An 18,021-nucleotide genomic window follows, 5' to 3' on the forward strand; every position below is an offset into this window, starting at 1 on the left:
CATGAAACACTTCATATCTCCAAATATTTTACCTTTTGTAAGTAGAGCAACCAATTTTTGTACTTTTATTTTAAATAACCTGGCTGTTAAGTCATGTCTGTCTGTTGCATTTTGTCCTGGAATGAGCTCTTTAGTAATTTCTGGCAAAGCGGGATTACATGTCATTGTAATAAACAGGTCAGGCCTCCCGTAGTTACGCACGTATGTGAACGCATCCTGCGTGTACTCATGAAGATATCTCGGGCTATTTACAAATGACGATGGGAGTATTACCAATTGACCCAAATTGTTTGGATCTAAATCCGCATCATTCCTGACCGCGTCTTGTAAATGTATATAGTTTTCTGCTCGCAGTTTTGTTTGGTTTAAAGCAATAAACCTTAAGCGCTCACTCTCCACTTTGACATACATGTCCACCAAAAACTGAAGAAAGAGAAGCCTACATCGAAGCAATAAATTAAAATTGTTGCGACGTACCATCATATGATACGCATAAAAGTCTTTGCACGACACTTTTTTGTTCGGTATAGGCTGTTTTGTAACTGGGTTTGTCTGAGGAATATCAAAACTGTACCCCTCTTGTCCTTTCCAAAAAATTATCGGGTACTCGAGAGCATCATAAAATCTATGAGTGTCCGGAACTCTAGTAAGCCGGCCATCGTGCGCCTGAATAACAATGTCCCGAGACGCAGTTTGTTCAGTACTAACTACTACGGCAGCTATTTCGTTTGTGGTCGGGGCATTGAATCGTCTTTCGTGTTCACCACGTGGTACACGATCTGGGTGTATCACGACCTTGTAATTATCGCTAGTCACTCTATCTTTAGCCATTTTAAATTCATGCACTAAAACGTTGTGATCATGTAGAACTTTTTGTATTTTTTGAACTGTGTTTCTTTCCACACCTGGTACGTACTCAGAACGCCTATCAACTTGTGCTTCCTCATCACCCATGAAATAAACTTGCAAAAATTTTGGTTGCGTATTAGCAGCAGGAAGCAAAGAGCCAATTGTGTGGTATATTTGCCCTTGGATTGTAAAAGTCGGGCAAAATCCTGGCATCGACACAATGTTATCAGCTCCAAAAGATGTCATATGGAAGCATGTATTGTATTTTCTTATGTTTTTTAAAAAACGGCGAGACTCATCTGTTTCATTTGAAAAAAGTTCTTTAAGAGGTTCAACAGGCTCGTCTATTGAAGGAAGAACTACTTTTCCTCCCGAACAACACATGCCTGCAGCTTCCTCTTTCCATTTAAGAGCACCGCAAAATCTGCATTCTTTATTCATCGCTTCTATTTTTATAAGCTTGTGGCTTTCGTAATCAAGAGTTTCATCGTACTCAAATGCAGCTTTATCGAATACTCCCCACGCGTTTCTTGTAAATATTAATCGTCGCTGTTGTGCCCTTTCAGCAACAGCGCGTCTGCGAGCTTCAGCAGCTTCAACAGTTTCAGTAGCTCTTTGGGACCCTATGTAATTCGCTTGCTGAAGACGCCGAGCTTGAGACTGTTCGGGTGTCTCAGACGCCCGTTGAGATGCCAGATATTCAGCGTTCTGTTGACGTCGAGCTTGAGACTGTTCGGGTGTCTCCGCAGCCCGTTGAGATGCTAGATACTCAGCATGCTGTCGACGTCGATCCTGGGACTGTTCGGGTGTCTCAGAAGCCCGTTGAGATGCCAGATATTCAGCGTTCTGTTGACGTCGAGCTTGAGACTGTTCGGGTGTCTCTGCAGCCCGTTGAGATGCTAGATACTCAGCATGCTGTCGACGTCTATCTTGGGACTGCTCTGGTGTCTCAGCAGCTCTTTGAGCTGCCTCACGCTCTGCTTGTTTAAGCCTTCGCAGTTCGGCTTGTGGAAACGTCTCGTTAAGTCTAGCTACTTTCATAGTTCGAGCTTTATTAGAGCTTTGGGAAAGATTAGACTTACGCTTTCGCGGCATAATTCTTAAGTACGTGTTGTTTCTATACTTCCAAAAAATACAGTACGGTAGTTATTGTTATGATTGTACTTTAATGCAATCCTTGCCTATTTAATTAACCTATCTATATAGTAATTCAATTATCAATGAAGTAATTCGTTATAATTAACCTATTTATATAATTTGTTATAATTAACGGTAAATAACCTATCTATATAGTAATTGAATTATCAATGAAGTAATTTGTTAAAATTAACCTATTTATATAATTTGTTATAATTAACTGTAAGTAACCTATCTATATAGTAATTGAATTATCAATGAAGTAATTCGTAAAATCATCAAATAAAACTTAGCGCAGTTTTTTACAATAAATTCTTTATCAAGATTACAAAAAAAAACTTATTCTTTAAAATTAACTCTAAAAAGTATTTTAGGTGGAATTTTCTGAAAAAAAAAGCTGGTAGTTTTTAAATTTTTATTTCGCTGTAGATTTATTTGTTTCTTTTCTTTATTTTAAATTACTTGTCAGTATGTCAACGCTTGAAATTGATAAATTGCCTAAATTTTGCTTACTTTTTACCCGACTGCCAAGGAAGGGTTATGTTTTTCGCGCGTATCTTGTATGTTTGTCTTTCTTTATTTGATCCGATCTAACAAACGGCTGGATGAATTTCAACAGTTAAAGTGTCATTATATTTGTCTCAATGACCCGAGTGTCCTTAGATAGGTGTTAGTAAAAAAAAATCAAAATGGCGGATTTTTGGCGCGAAATAGTAACACATTTAAAATAAAAAGTTAACCGAACCTATCGAGTAGGGTATCAAATGGAAGGAAATTAAACGGACATTATAAAAACATATTTGTATATATATAAAACAGTAAGGTGACTGACTGACTGACTAACTAAATGACTTTTTCATTTTTCAGAAATCAACGTACAGCCTAAACCAAGGACCTTACAGATCTGAAATTTTGCACACAGGTTCTCTATATAGCTTGAATAAGTACTAAGAAAGGCCTTTCGGAAATTCTACCCTTAAGAGGGTAAAATAGGGGAAAACAGTTTTTTTGAAATCCTTTAATTTTGAAGCAACTACTATAAAATTTTGTATTTGGCTTTCTGGACAGGAACAAGGACGCACTTATTTATCCCCCTCCGAAAAATCAACCCCGTAGAGGGTAAAATAAGAGTTAAAAGTTCATTTGAACAATCGTCAATTTTGAAGCAAACACTATGACATTTTGTATCAGGCTTGTTGGATAAAAATAAAGAAATGCTACCTCTAACGAGGTAAAATAATGACCGAAACTTTGATTTACTGAAGTTATATATTTTATAGACCGTAAATGGTGATATTTTTCGCGAAATAGTAACACGTTTTAAAAAAGTTAACTAAATCTATCGAGTAGGGTGTCAAAATAAAGAAAATTAAGAGGAGATTACACATACATTATACAATATATCTTATATATAAAATTCTCGTGTTAGTTACCGTACTCCTCCGAAACGGCTTCACCGATTTTCACCAAATTTTATATACTCGTACATATTCAGTAGGTCTGAGAATCGGACACTATCTATTTTTTTTTTTTACACCTAAGTGATAAGGATTGTTCATCCTTAACATTTTTTATTTATATGGCAACACAACGTTTGCCGGGTCAGCTAGTACATATATACTCGTATATACACATCGAGATGACTGTCTGACTAAATGAGTGAGTTGCTGTGCCAGAGATCAACGCAATGGGAAACCGCTGAACTTAAGCGTGCTGGAATTTTACACATTGGTTCTTTATATAGCATAAATGAACACTACGAGGATAAAATAGGATAATATTGTTTGAACATCTTTTGTTTTTGAAGCAGACACCTACTATGAAACTTGGTATTTGGCTTTCTGGATAAAAATAATGAAATGCCTATTTCACTGCTTTTGGAAATTCTACTTCAGCCTTTTCGGTGCAGTCGGGTTTTTGATTTTTTAAATTAATTACTTGTTACCAAAGAACCTTAGTAGAACAAAAATTCGCAAAACGGACACAACCGTCAACGACGTCTGCCCTCACGCGTCTGCCCGCGTTCGGGTCGCGCATTCAGCGATGAGCCACTTCTTCCCCCACCGCACCTACCCCGCTCCCCCCACGCCCCGTTCGCCTGGCGTCGCTGCCGGTATTTATCACCGAAACTGTATTTATCGCCGAAATTGCTATGACTCTGCATTTTAAATCTGTGATATCTTCGAAAATATTTATTTAATTTACATGCTGTAAAAAGCCATATTGATCTTTATTAAATGCACAATGTATTTAAGATACTTAATTGGATAAGGATTAATACTGTATTGCTTAAAATCGCTTCGTAAATAAGCCATTATTTCTCGTACAAATTAAAGGATAAAAAATGGTTATTATGGGTTATTCCTAAGAGATAAACATATACCATCACGGACTTTTTTGTAGACCTTTTTAAGTTGTACAATACTGTAGTAAATTGTTTTGATCTATCTTGTAGGATTCAGTCAGCGTTTGCAATGTAAGCGCAAAAAATGTGTTTTTTTTACGACCTCACATTAAAAACCTAAAAAATTGTAGCCTATGTGTTATTCTGATGTATAAGCTATATTGTGGTAAAGTTTCATTCAAATTCATTCAGTAGTTTTTACGTGAAAGAGTAACAAACATCCATACATCCATACTTACAAACTTTCGCCTTTATAATAGTAGTAGGATGTGTGTGTGCTATGTTGCCATGAACGGACCACTCTAAAATCATCGACGGAACATCAACCAGAAGGTAACTGTAACCACAACTTTTTTATTTGATTGATTGATATGTTTAAAAATAAATCTTATTAATGTATGTAGGTGCAACTCTCAGATTTCGTTTGTGAATTTAAATTATAAATTTTTCACTGGGAATATTTTTATTGTGACCACCTGTTTTAAAAACGGTAATGATCAACTTCTTGTAATTAGTTATAGATAGGAAAGATCGTCTATTGGCCAATGAAATGAGATGTTAAGTTAACAAAAAAGGTTATTTTTAAGTTTAAAAAGCTATTCATGTCTGCAACACCTAGTAAAAATAATTTAGGGAAAGTTAAGCTTGGTAGACCTTCAAATATTGACTCGTATATACGAAACATATGATAAATGTAAATTGAAATAAATAAAAACAACATATTATAGATAACTTTATTAATATATAATCTAAGATCACGTCTTATCCCTTGCTTCACAATTCATTTCACTTCAGTGTAGTACACCTAAATCATATCACTAAATTTAAATTACTCTCATAACTATTGTGCACTGAATGTTATTTATAATGCATATTCACTACGATTAGTCCTTTTACACTACATAATGTCATTTTTCAATTTGTATGTTATTTTTGGCGCACTTCCTCAGTATGGGGAGACATGTCCAGTAAATAGGACATAGCGTCGCAGCCACGTGTGTTCAACACTGAGTCCAACAGTGGGCAGCAGTGGCCGTGTTAATGTTCAACACCGGGCAGGTCCCACCAGTGGGCAGCAGTGGGCAGTGTTCAGCGGTTGTATCGTATGGCGATGCACGTGGGGCAGGTTATCGCATGAAAGTGCGATGTCGCGGCCCGCGCTGCATTCGCGCTCCGCCCCAGCTCATGCCCCCTACAAACAGACAAACATTTTATCTAAGTACACTTCTATAGTACTATGTTTATATCTCATTTAAATACTCGTAAACAATTGACCAAGTAACTCGGCGAACAATGTAAACACTGAAAAAATGCTGGCACGTTATCCTTTGATCCTCGCTGAAAATCTACATGCTGGGGAGAACGTACAAAAGTGGTGGTGAGTAACGAATAGGTTATTTACATTTTCCTACTGTATCTCAAGCTCTTCTAGAAAGAGGAATTAGTAACACACGAATTAAGTAGTAATTATTTCTATTACGTTTATTATATGACTCAATTTAGATATATCTGATAATTAGTTTATGTAACCGTTGTAACATACCAATTAAACCATTAACCATATTAAACAAATAAATACTTGAAATAAATTTCGGATAAGAAACTTGACCGAAGCAAAGTCTTGCGTTTCCGAAATTTGTGTATCTTACGCTTTAAGATACTGATGCAAAAACTTACAAATCGATGTGACATTGGTGCCACAACATCCTACATACCCATCATGTACTGCGACGCCGGCGCGAAATGGCCGAAGTGCTGCCCGCCCAGCTCCCACGCACCACGGCCGCGACTGGAACACATTGCCACCATTATAAATATATATCCATACTAGCTGACCCGGCAAACGTGTTGCTATATAAAAAAATAAATCTAACATCGAGCGGTATGAAAAATGATGAAATTACTGAAATGGCTAGTAAAAAATAGGGGTTGGTGATAAAAGGGTAAACATTTAGGGTTGTATGTATTTTTGCCACATTTTAGAAAAATAAAAGCAATAAATTTTGTTCAAAAATTAAAAAATAAGTTAAGGGTGAACAACCCTTATCACTTAGGGGTATGAAAAATAGATAGTGGCCGATTCTCAGACCTACTGAAAATGCATATAAAATTTGGTAAAAATCGGTAAAGCCGTTTCGGAGGAGTACGGTAACTAACATTGTGACACGAGAATTTTATATATAAGATATGTGATACGGAACTCTTCATATTTATTTATAATTGTAATCATCGTGGGATCGCCTTACATCATAGTATAATTATCGGATTGACCTAATCATCTGTTAGTCATATGAATTCTAGTGCATTGGTGATCACTGAAATATTTGCAGTTGAAACCATTTGAAGTTGGTAAACCCTTGGTTGTCTGACCTCAACACCACAGCACCATAATTTACCATATAGTACCAGTATTAGTGAGGCACGGTATAGAATAATAGATGTGTGTGAAGTTTACCACCAATTAAATTATATAATATGTTTTAACGGATATTTGCACGAGACGATCTAACTCAATCGTCGAGGGGATATAAACACATATATGACCAGCGTCAAATAAGAGACTAATTTTATTTAGAGTCAATTATATTTGTGTGCAGTAGTGACTATTTACCATCAGATAGACGCACTACTCATTTGATACATCAATATGAAATATTATTATTTAAATTGAGACGGACACATTTTTAATGCTAAAGCCACATTGAACGGACTTCGGGGAGCAAGCGTGCGATCTACCAAGCTCGGAGGAAAGAGAAGTGTATTAACTGTAGTTCTTTTCAGTTCTATTTTCCGAACCCATTTAATTTTATCTGCCTCATATAATTAAATTAAAACACAGAACAGAACACGACTTCTAAAATCAACTTCATTACAATTCTATTTACATAGAATTTACATAGAGTCCCATACACGAAAACATACCTCGGATATGCGTAAAAGCAGGGCAATATAATCGCTACGGGCGACACACATAAATATAGACATACACAAATATTGCTAGTTTCCCTACAAATTTTACAAGTTTTAAAATGTCAACTTGTAAAACTTTGCGGGCTAACTTCATCCAACTTTTGTATCGCTTACAACCGATGCCAATTTTCAAAATTTTGCATATAATTATAGAGCCAATTGTTCGTAAATTTGATGGTTTTCAAACCCATGATACAGTGGCGAAATTAGATCAGAGGCTCAAATTTTGCAATGCGAGCGACGCCCATATACACTTGTAAGCTTGTGTCTCTATGCTTTTGAAAAAAAAAACTATTTATAGTTTAATAAAATATAGAAATATAATAAAATTGGTTATGATAGTTATGATAGATAGAAACAAAATGAGATTTTTTATACTGATGTTTAATTAAAAACTTCTTAATATTCGTCATATTTTCATTTTTAAATAACTATGAAAAGTTGATTAATTATATTATTAATTGATAAATTGTCTCTTAAGTTATATATTATTATAAAATCGTAGAAAAATCATGAAGTCTCTCTGTTTCATTAACGACATTATTCTATGTTCATGTCAATGTCGAGTTTTAATTCAATTGTGAGTAAAAAATGCTATCAAGTGTAGTGGGCGCCGCGCGTGGCTCCTACCGTGAGGCTGTCGACGCTCGCTCAGCTCAGCAGGTAGCGCCCGCATCGGAAGCTTGGTTTAGAAAACGTTAGCATTATACACCGGTATGGACGCATCTGGGTATTCATCATATTATAATTATGATTTTTTTTTCATTTTCTGGTTATTATTGTTGGAAATAAATGTAATTAATTAAAGAGCAAAGTCGCGAAGCCATATTACAAAATACATAATCGTCATGAATATATGTCATCTTATTTGCAGACTAAAAACGTAATGTAATAGAAAAGCATTGTAATTGCTAATGTTTTTATTCTGTCTTATAAATGTTAGTGTAGTATTAGTAGGGGGGTAGGGTGGAATAGTGTAGTAGTGCGAAGTGACTCACAGGTGTCGGTAGTGCGAGTGCACGGGCGCGGCGGAGGCGAAGCGGCCGCGGTCCGCCACGGCCACGCCGCGCCGCATGCCCCTGCAACACCACACGAGGAAGAAGGTAATAGAAAAGTTACTTTGAAGGTGGAGAACCCTTTGTGGTTCGAGTCCGGCGGCACCACCGCCACACCTATTTTTGCCTAATAAGCGGTGTTAGGCGCTGCTGTGTTTCGTTTTGAAGAGTGTGGTAAGGGAGACATACCTTTCCGAGGCGTTACAGCTTAGTCGTCAGGGGTAGCGGTGCATCTTTGGCCGACCTCAGGTAGAAATATCTAATCCTATCTGGGATGAATTACAGATTTCCATGGGCGGCAGTAGCCACTTACCATCAGGTGGACTGCATACTCATCATACTACATAGGAGTAGCTCCTATATTATAAAAAAAATATATATAGACACGACACGAATTAATAGAAAACTTTCTGTTTCACCTGCTAGAAATGGTATCCTGTTATGTTGTTCATACGATTAGATTCGATGCCACAAAGACAGAATAACTTTTCCCGACGTATGGGGATTAATGGTGTTAAGTACTCGTTGTTGACGGGCGAGAGAATCGGTATCTGGCACGCGAGGAGTAGCGTAGGGTACAACAGGTACCCAACATGCGGGGAGATAGTGTGGAGTACCTGTTCCTAGCATGCGAGAGAATAGTGTGGGGTGCATGTTCCTAACATTCCCAACGAGCGTGGTGATAGTGTGCGGTACCTGTTCCCGTGTTGCGGCGGGTAGGGCTGGTGCAGCGCGGTGAAGTCGTCCACGTGCAGCGAGGGCGGGCGCGAGGTGTTGGGCGGCCGCGAGCGGAATGCGTCCGCGCCGCCCTCCGCGCGCACGCGGCTCAGCGCCACTGCACACACATAGAACATACATTAGTAAACATCACTCGCTCCTAACAACAAAATCTAAAGTTTTGACAGTTGAATTTGTCATTGTCATTTTCGTGTTTGAAAAATATTTAAAAATGTAAAATTTATATCATTTACGAATGAAACGATATTTCTCCGCATTTCTTCCATTTCGTGTTTTCACACCACTTAACTGCACATGTCGGCATTGTTTCCCGTAAGTTACACCATGACAGCCATGAAATGGCTGACACATTTGTCAGCCGTTTAAGCCATTTAATGGCTTCCTTCAATTACAAGGCGGTGAGATATCTATTCTTATCTTTGACACCGACACATTATTAATAGAAAGACATAATAAAACAATATAAATAATGAATTTGGATTGTTATAGGTTTTGGTGCGTCGTCATGTGTCCTCAAGACACCTACAGTACAATCCTAGTTTGAGGGTATAGTTGTAAAAAGTATCGTGTGCTCAATGTGTTTTGGTTTGAAGAGCGCGATGAAGCACTTTATCTAGTAAACTTCAGATTGAATGCTAGTAGTCTAGTAACAGCATTTGCGCCTAACTGTCAAGAGCTTCGCCAATGGTTCAGCTACACCCCTACAGATTAAAAAAATGCTCTCGTACACATTTCTACCTTTTTAAAGAGGGCGGGTTGCCCTCAAAAAAATCACTGTTACATGATCGGCTGACGCTGCTCTGTTGTAGCTGCTGTTGCGTTAAGTCATATTTTACTTGTACCAAAAAAGAATAATGCTGGCTATTATCGTCTGGATCTTGGATCGGAGCTCATTATGCCACGGCCAGGACGAGCAGGGTACCCACCGGCGGGGCGCTTGTCGTCGCTGGGCAGCGGCTCGACGCGCGCGTCCAGACAGCCGGCCAGCCGCCGCACGGCGCCGCGCAGCGCCTCCGCGCCGCCCGCCGCCAGCGCGCTCGCCAGCTCCGCGATGTCGCACGACACCTGCGCACACACAGATTGTAACTGTTACTCGCCGAGTACATGCGAACTAGCGCGAATACTAGTATGTAGATAACGCAATTAGAGTGTATTCGCTACATTAGCCAAATGATTATATATTTATATTCATGCGCGGCGTTAACGTTCTCGCACTTATTCGACGAAATGTTCAGGATAACATCTAATTAAAGCATTGGAGTTAATAGCACAAAATGGGCGTGATATTTCATGTATCGTGGGTATATTCATTAACAGCGTGTATATAAATAATGTTATTACACTAAATATATTTTCACACGTTTTTAGCTAAAACTGTTTATTAAGTAAAAAATCCCAAATAAAAAGTACACTATAAAATTGTAGAATATTATTCCAACTAACAATAATATTGACATTTTTTCATCCACTAAAAACACATATCCTAGAATCATCACTAACCAATTCATTATCATTGACATCATCTTCGCCACTCGCCGCCGGCACGTTCAGCCAATAGCCACTGGTCAGCCGTTCATCATTAGAGTCTCCTATAGTGTAAATGGTCCTCGTTGCAAATTGGGCCACTAAGGTCTCTGGTGGAGACAGTAGCGTCTCGGGTATGTCCGCCGGTGGAGTGTCATCCGGTTTAAGTTTCTTGAGTTGCGTGGCAAGAAATGAAGCATTGGATATGGCTTCTTCATCGCAATTGTTATCCTGAAAATGTAACAAGTAAAAAATTACGATTTTGATGAAGGTGCTTAAATTCACGGCATCAATCTTAAGTAATTAAAAGTTTACCTTTAAAATTTTCTCTAAAGTAAAAACTGGATGATCTTCATCAGAAGTGGAATACCCAACCATATCTGCAATTTCGCTCATACTCAGAACACTCTTTCTTCCCACAGGACCCTCCTCCTCTTCCGCCTTTAGGATCCTAAAGAGATCTATGTATAAGCTCAGACATTCCATCTTATCTTCGCCAAAGCTTTCCAATGCCCACTTGAAGTATTTCCCAAGTGTCTCCTTCTTTTTGGCGATAAATTTTCTAAATTGTTGGAAACCATATTCATGTTCCGTCAATACGAAGTAAGCTCGTAGAACTGAGGACACTACGGGACCGGTTTTCGTCGTTGATTCAAGGCAATCAGCAGTTGCGTCAAGGAAAGCCATCAGAGACTCTTTATTTGGCAAGGAATTGGCTAATAACGATTCGGATGCCGCTGTGACTGGTATTAGAGTGACTTCAATATCACAAAGTGCTGCCAAGGCGTGCGCTGCAAACTCTTGAGCGGCTACATGTTCATTGGAAGCATTTGAGAGACTCAGAACGCCGCACAACGCCGACTGCAAATCATTAGCTTTAGGTCCTCCACTGTTCATGGCATGCAGCACGGCACATTTTACAGGTGCATGTGAAACCAAACAGGCCAGAAAACCAAGGACCCTGGCACAACTCGCCGAAGCTGGTTCTCCTTCTTTCATTTCCCTCATCACAGCACCAACAGCCGCGCGAGCAACTGTCGCGGCAGTGTTAGGTGCTAAATCAGCAATCTGAACGCAGACTCGACGAAGCATGTGCACCACTGGTCGGTATGTAGACATACAGATTATTTGAATCATATCAGTCAAGTCATTCGACAGTGCATGTAAATGTGCAGACCAAAGCCTTCTCTCATTTGACGCGTCTGCTAACTCCCTATCAGTTGGTGCTGTTTTGGCTTGCATCGGCAATGGTAATGGAAGTAACTCCGAAAACACCAAAAGCCCGGGTACAAATGTATATGGTGCTGTCATAGTGTAAGATATTACTTCAGAGCATAATGATGTCCACGGTCCACGTCGTATAGAGTCACCATCGTTAGCGTCATCGGCTATCGGCTGAGCGTAAGCTAATAATGCTCTGACGGCGGCCTCGGCTGCTTTAGAAGCGGTCCGATACCCAATGGATCCAACCGGGAAAGCTTTAGCTATTCCGTAAGTTTTAAGCAAAACTGGTGCCGCGGTTAGATCACGAAACCTTGGACCACGACTGCGAACTACTCTTGCAAGCATTTCGTCCAGTAATCTAAGACATGGCAAAAGCATTTGAGCCAATTGTAGGCCTCGTACTGATGCAAAGAACGATGTGTGCATACTCGGCTGCTCAAAGTGCGTTGTCAATCGATCCAAAATTCCAGCCAAATGAGCGACGCCGTCTAAAGAAAAAAGTTGCAGCACGTTATACTTATACTTCAGCTCTACGTATTCTTCCGTGGGCGACTCACAAGCTATTGACACGATCTTCTCATAATCCGAAATACAAAAGTGTCGTAAGATCCTTAAACAAGTCATAAGCTCGCCAGGCAAATCGGCTGAATGTTCGAGGCTTAATTTCAGTATTTCAACACATTCTGCCATGTCATCTCCGGATAGAAGAGTATTTTTTTCAATCGGCTTTAGGTAAGGAATGACCTCTTGCAAAACACTTGAAACGCTCGGTTCGAACCTGTCATGTTCCCTGGAAACGTTAATTAGTCTTTGTCCATATTTCTTTAAAAACGGCACGTTGGCTGAATATCGGACAGCAGATACTATCAATTCTATAGCGTAGCCCTTAGCTGGAGACTTTTGCTTTGTAGGTGATTCACTCTTGCCTTTACTCTTCAAGTCACTTTCAAAGACCTCCATTAGACATTCAGCGTTATCACCCATTACGATGATTTCCGGGACTGCTAATTTGCCGATGCTTCCAAAACTGAGACAGTACAAAGCCTGTAACCGATCAATCAGCTCGTTTTCGTCCTGTTTGCCAGCTTGCAAATCGCAAATAGACTCCAAGTAATACATAGCCTTAAGCCTATAGGCCAACTCAAGCCCTAAGATTTGTAAATCACTGTAGTTGCTAAGATTGCTATCGTGAGGGTAAGGATTTTCTTCAGTACTTTGTTGACCATAGGGATGTTCTAACGTTTTAAATAAAAGTCCAGTTATTTCCATATTTTTGTAGAGAAATACGAGGCCATTGTGAGAATATACCAACTCATATATAAAATCGTGGATCGGGCTCGTAACAACTAAATTGTTACAAGTGCTTGGGCAAGTCAGTAAATACAAGCATACTTCCAAAATACGATGTATACCAAAGAATTCAAGTAAAATTTCGTTCGAACACTCCTTATTTATTTCGAACTGTGCTGAGACGGGAAGAAATCTTTTTGGCTGTGACAGATGGAAGCACTGAGATCGATACATATATATGATCTCTGCAAACGAGTTTACGATAAATTCATTATCACTTTCTGATAGTTCAGGATCATCTGTCTGATTGCCTTCAGCTGCAGATTTATTAAAATTAAATACCAGGTCATGAAGTTTACCCAGTACTTCATAAATATTAAGCTTCTTAATTAAAGCGCTGATCGAAAACTTTAATCTTGCAAGAGGGTTTGCTTCCATCATACAAATCAAAACTTGGTAACCATTTTTCGGTTTTCTGTCGTTATCACTCTCATTTTTAGAAAACTTGGGGAATATGGCTTCTTGCATAAAATGATCAATAGATTGTTTGGATGAGAGGCAAGCATTTAATGCTTTTAAAATCATCAGGCGAATACTTAGCGCCATGTATTCCTTTGTGTACATTTCCAATAATAACATCGGCATATTAATGCCACAACGTAGCAATGTTTCCATTACTAAGCCATTATGCTTATGAGACATCAAGGCTTCTGCCAGACGGATGCCACACTTCATGTGCCTGATTTTGTATGTGGGTTGCTGTTGAGTTAAAGCAAAGTCAAAATTTAGGCCAATTCTGCAAAATGTTATAAGCAAATTGGAAATATCAGTGAAGTCATCTGTATCTGCTTGAGCACTATTTCCAAAAATGCGAAGAATTATATCTGTACTTTTGCATAAACTACTTAGAGACACAAATAGTTGTTCACATAAATGAACCCAATCCTCCCTAGAGGAGTTATCGATTTCTTGGAATGTGTTAGCAAAGAATTTTTGTTCGCGTTTTCTCGCAGTTTTGGTCATGTCGGCTATCTTGAATAAATCTGGGCTGGAGTCACAAAGTTCCTCAAAGGATGCATTTGTCACATCCTTTGTTTTTTCCTTCACATTAGAAAGCAAATTAATCTTATTCACATATTCATATTTCGTCCATTCAGCCTTGAAGGGATTATAATATTTGATGATGTCGTCTACTCCACAATATTCATTCACATCATATTCGCCTTCCATGTATGGCGGTCCATCCATGTCATCACAGATATCCTCATCGGATAATATGGGTTCAAATTGTTCAGCATCCATTGATTCCTCTTGATTACGAATGGGCGACTCAGCCGGTTTAGGCGCAGTTGCGTTATCAACGATTGGAACAGTGACCAGGCTAGAATGTTGCTGTTCCACATAAGTATTGTCAACTTCTTGAGATGGACTCCTGATAGAGTTATTGTGTCTATAGTTCTGATGATAATAGTCAATTCGTGGAATTTGCTTATTTCTATCGTAATCCGGTGCGTCTTCTGAACGAACGGAATTTATAGGACTCGACACGTCACCCTCCCTTGGAGATATAGGTCTTCTATCGCAAGGTGGAGTTCTTGGTCTTTTTCTCGGATCATCACGACTTGGAGACCTACTCCCGTAACTAGACCCTCGCATTCGACTGTACGGCGAATGCCTCTTCCTGTCATACGAGCTTTGCTTTTCATAAGATGGAGCTCGTCTTTCGTAAGACGAGCTTCGTTTGTCATACGGTGACATGCGTTTTTCATACGGTCCTGACTTATCATATGGTATTTTTCGCTCATAAGAAGGTGCCCTTTTGTCGTATGGTGAACGTGGCTCGTATGATGCTCCCCGCGACCTGTCATAAGACGCGTCCCGATGACGACGATAATCATCTTTCTTATACGAACCGCGATCCCAATCTCGATCGTTAGATATACCCCTAGCTCTATCTCTATCGATACTCCGAGATCTAGATCGACTCAACGGTCTATACTCGCCTTTTACAATATAATCCCTATCCCTACTACGCGATCTAGAGTGATGGCGATCCAGTCTATCAAGTTCCCGACTTCTATCTCGAAGTCGTGATGATTCACGACTGCGGCCTCTATCCAATGATCGCCTGCGACTTCTTCCATCGCGTCTATCCCTATCCCTATCATGTTCGAGGGAACGTGGACTGTGGCGCATTCTATCTCCGTCTCTCTCACAGCTGATTTCTCTGCGATCTTTTTCCCAGTCATTTCCATCCATATGGTGATATGTCCTGGGGTCTTTTGGTTGGTCATTGTCGTAATAATCTCCTCTGTACATTTGATTGTCATAGTTCTCTGGATAGTTATTGGGTCCATAGGCTTCAGGATTACTGACGGCTACATTTCCGGTGTAAGACGGGATGGGGTTTGACGTCTCTTGTGGCCATTCGGCTGGCGGCTGCACAGCTTGTACCTGGGGAACTTCGCGTGCTACTTGTGGTCGCTGGACGTTAGGTGGTGGGTTTGTGGGGACTGGTGTGTCATTCAATATTTGCGTGAGCGTACCATAGACTGCTAGAGTGATGGTAGTGTACCAACCTGAAAAAACACAAGTGAACACTTTTTTAGTAACGTGGGGCAGAGAAATTTCAACCATTTGGAATTAAAAACAAATACATATCACACTAATATATTTTGTGTAATTACCTCTCAATACAAGACCATCAGTTGGAATCCGAGGCTGATCAGCGCCACCACACTCCATGTGAATTTGACCATTTTGCCAATAGTCTATACTTCCCAGCGCTTCAAATGTGGATGCACCAGGTTTGCTCAGATCATTCACGAAAAAGTCTATGTGAAACTTTGTGGGGTTAGTAGCACCCAAGCGAACTCCGCCAGGGAAGTCGCCTTCAACCCGAGCTCCCAGAGGTATGATACGTATCTCTCTCACATAAACAGACTTCGGAAATTGCACAAGATCTAGATTCAGCTCCTGGAAATTAATTGTTTTGCGTTTTTGATAAACTATATTCCAAAATTAATACACAAAATGTATATATACTACTAAATGAACAAATAAAGTCATCATCAACAAATAAAGTCATCAAATCAATAAAGGCACGAGTCTTCACTCATAATGAGAAGGATTAGGTCATAGTCCACCGCACTGGCCAAGTGCATATTGGTAGACTTCACATACCTGAGATTTTTTTTTATAAATCTCTCAGGTATGCAGCTTTCCTGATGACATTTTCCTTCATTGTTTAGCAAGTGATAATTAATTTCTAATACGCACTTAACTTTGAAAAATCTGAGGTGCATGCCTGGGATTTGAACCTCGGATCCCTCGATTGAAATGCCGAGTTTCTTAACCATTAGGCTCTCAGTGCCTTTAACAAATAAAGTATTGGGTGCTAATCCCTACTCACCACATCGGTAAAGATAAGAAATTATTTTTATTATTAATAAAACTTGTCCGACCAACTTAAGGCTTACATCAAATATATCTTTATTAATATGGGGATGTTTGCAAAAACTAGACCTAAACTGTAGTTGTAGTAGGCATGAGTCTACACATTAATTACTGTGAATATTTTAAAACTAGTGTTCTAACCTAAAACTAAAGCACTATGAGGAAGGTCTGAATGTAAAAAACATTCTCAAACACATATTAATCTCAAAAATGTTAAATCACCAATCTTCACATAGCTAGCGTAAACTTTAACCATTTAAGATCTATACTCAGTTGTGGCATAGTAATGAGACGATTATGATCATGAATAACTTTAAACACATTCTGCATTCATAGTCCCACACAAGGATAGCTTCTGAGTTGTGAGTTCTACAGACGCACACAAAGACAAATCACGACCACCCCGATCCAGAACATAAATCTAAATACTGAATTTAAAACTATCTAGCCGAGTATCAAACCTGGAAGCCACAATGAATAAGACATATTATAATGATAGCTCAGCCACATAGGTTGGAAATGATTTAAAGATAAGTTTAAGTTAACACATAAGTATTTAACTACTTACTTTATTATGAGTTATAGGTTAAATATTTGAATAGAACTATTATATAAAACATACACAATTCTAAATAGTATTCAAGATCACGATGCCTCGTGCAGTTAAGTATTCAATTGATGAAAAATGATTGACCAAGATGGCTGTGTAATATAATCATACGAAGGATACATTTGCGTCAGCGACTTCATAAATATTTTATGCCATTGATTTTGCATCAAACAGGCAATATTTCTGCTGTACGTGATACGGGAATTCGAAAGACAATGTTTGAAAGATCTTTCCATTAGTAATGCGCGGTATATATTGTAAATAAGCTCAAGCTGTTTTATAAACAAAAGGGGTCTTTCGATTGAATTCATTACACATGCGCCGCAGTACAAAGATAAAAATAGACTATCCTCTCGATATTTCAATATTAATTGTACTTAATATAGAGTATCGAATGATATTTCATAATAAAATACAAATTACTTAACTATTTGAGATTCCAAACAGAAATTAATTAAAGAAAACCATAAGTACACCAATACAATACAAGTACATTCGGTCCTACCTCGCTTGTATCGTGAGAAAATGTATCGAAAAATAGAAGATCGGGTTGTTCCGCGGCCATTGTTTTGTCCAACACTTTTTAAATCATTCAAAAAACATTTTAGACTGTTGTATAGGTGAAATTTGTAAGAAATTCGTAAACAAGCTCACAATTCGGCGAACTAGACATTCGGAACGAGACGCAAGACGCACGTCAATTTTTGCTGTCATTCTTATGACGTTTAAATTTTTACTACGTGTTACTATGTAAGAGGCCAAGA

The 18,021-nt window shown here is 38.8% G+C and overlaps 1 protein-coding gene across 1 annotated transcript; it reads right to left on the reverse strand.

Annotated features, from left to right (window-relative positions):
- Window positions 1–5,110: 5,110 nt before the first annotated feature.
- On the reverse strand, window positions 5,111–17,959 carry vir (VIR_N domain-containing protein). The gene is made up of 9 exons (XM_073091660.1): window positions 17,763–17,959; window positions 15,879–16,167; window positions 10,993–15,770; window positions 10,654–10,908; window positions 10,080–10,218; window positions 9,112–9,250; window positions 8,359–8,439; window positions 6,106–6,179; window positions 5,111–5,582 (listed from the first exon to the last, which is right to left on the reverse strand). Exons 1-9 carry the CDS (start codon window positions 17,820–17,822, stop codon window positions 5,518–5,520), a joined length of 5,880 nt encoding a protein of 1,959 aa, XP_072947761.1. The 5' UTR covers window positions 17,823–17,959; the 3' UTR covers window positions 5,111–5,517.
- Window positions 17,960–18,021: the final 62 nt, after the last annotated feature.

Source organism: Epargyreus clarus, unplaced genomic scaffold, assembly GCF_041222505.1.
Source record: "Epargyreus clarus isolate Ecla_fem2 unplaced genomic scaffold, WU_Ecla_fem_2.2 ptg000034l, whole genome shotgun sequence".
NCBI classification, from domain to species: domain Eukaryota; kingdom Metazoa; phylum Arthropoda; class Insecta; order Lepidoptera; family Hesperiidae; genus Epargyreus; species Epargyreus clarus.

Coding starts and splice junctions, on each gene's coding strand:
- vir (XM_073091660.1), bottom strand. CDS start 17,822: ATGGCCGCGGAACAACCCGATCTTCTATTTTTCGATACATTTTCTCAC. Junction 15,771..15,878: donor TGATGGTCTTGTATTGAGAG/GTAATTACACAA, acceptor GTGTTTTTTCAG/GTTGGTACACTACCATCACT. Junction 8,440..9,111: donor CCGCCGCAACACGGGAACAG/GTACCGCACACT, acceptor GTGGTGTTGCAG/GGGCATGCGGCGCGGCGTGG.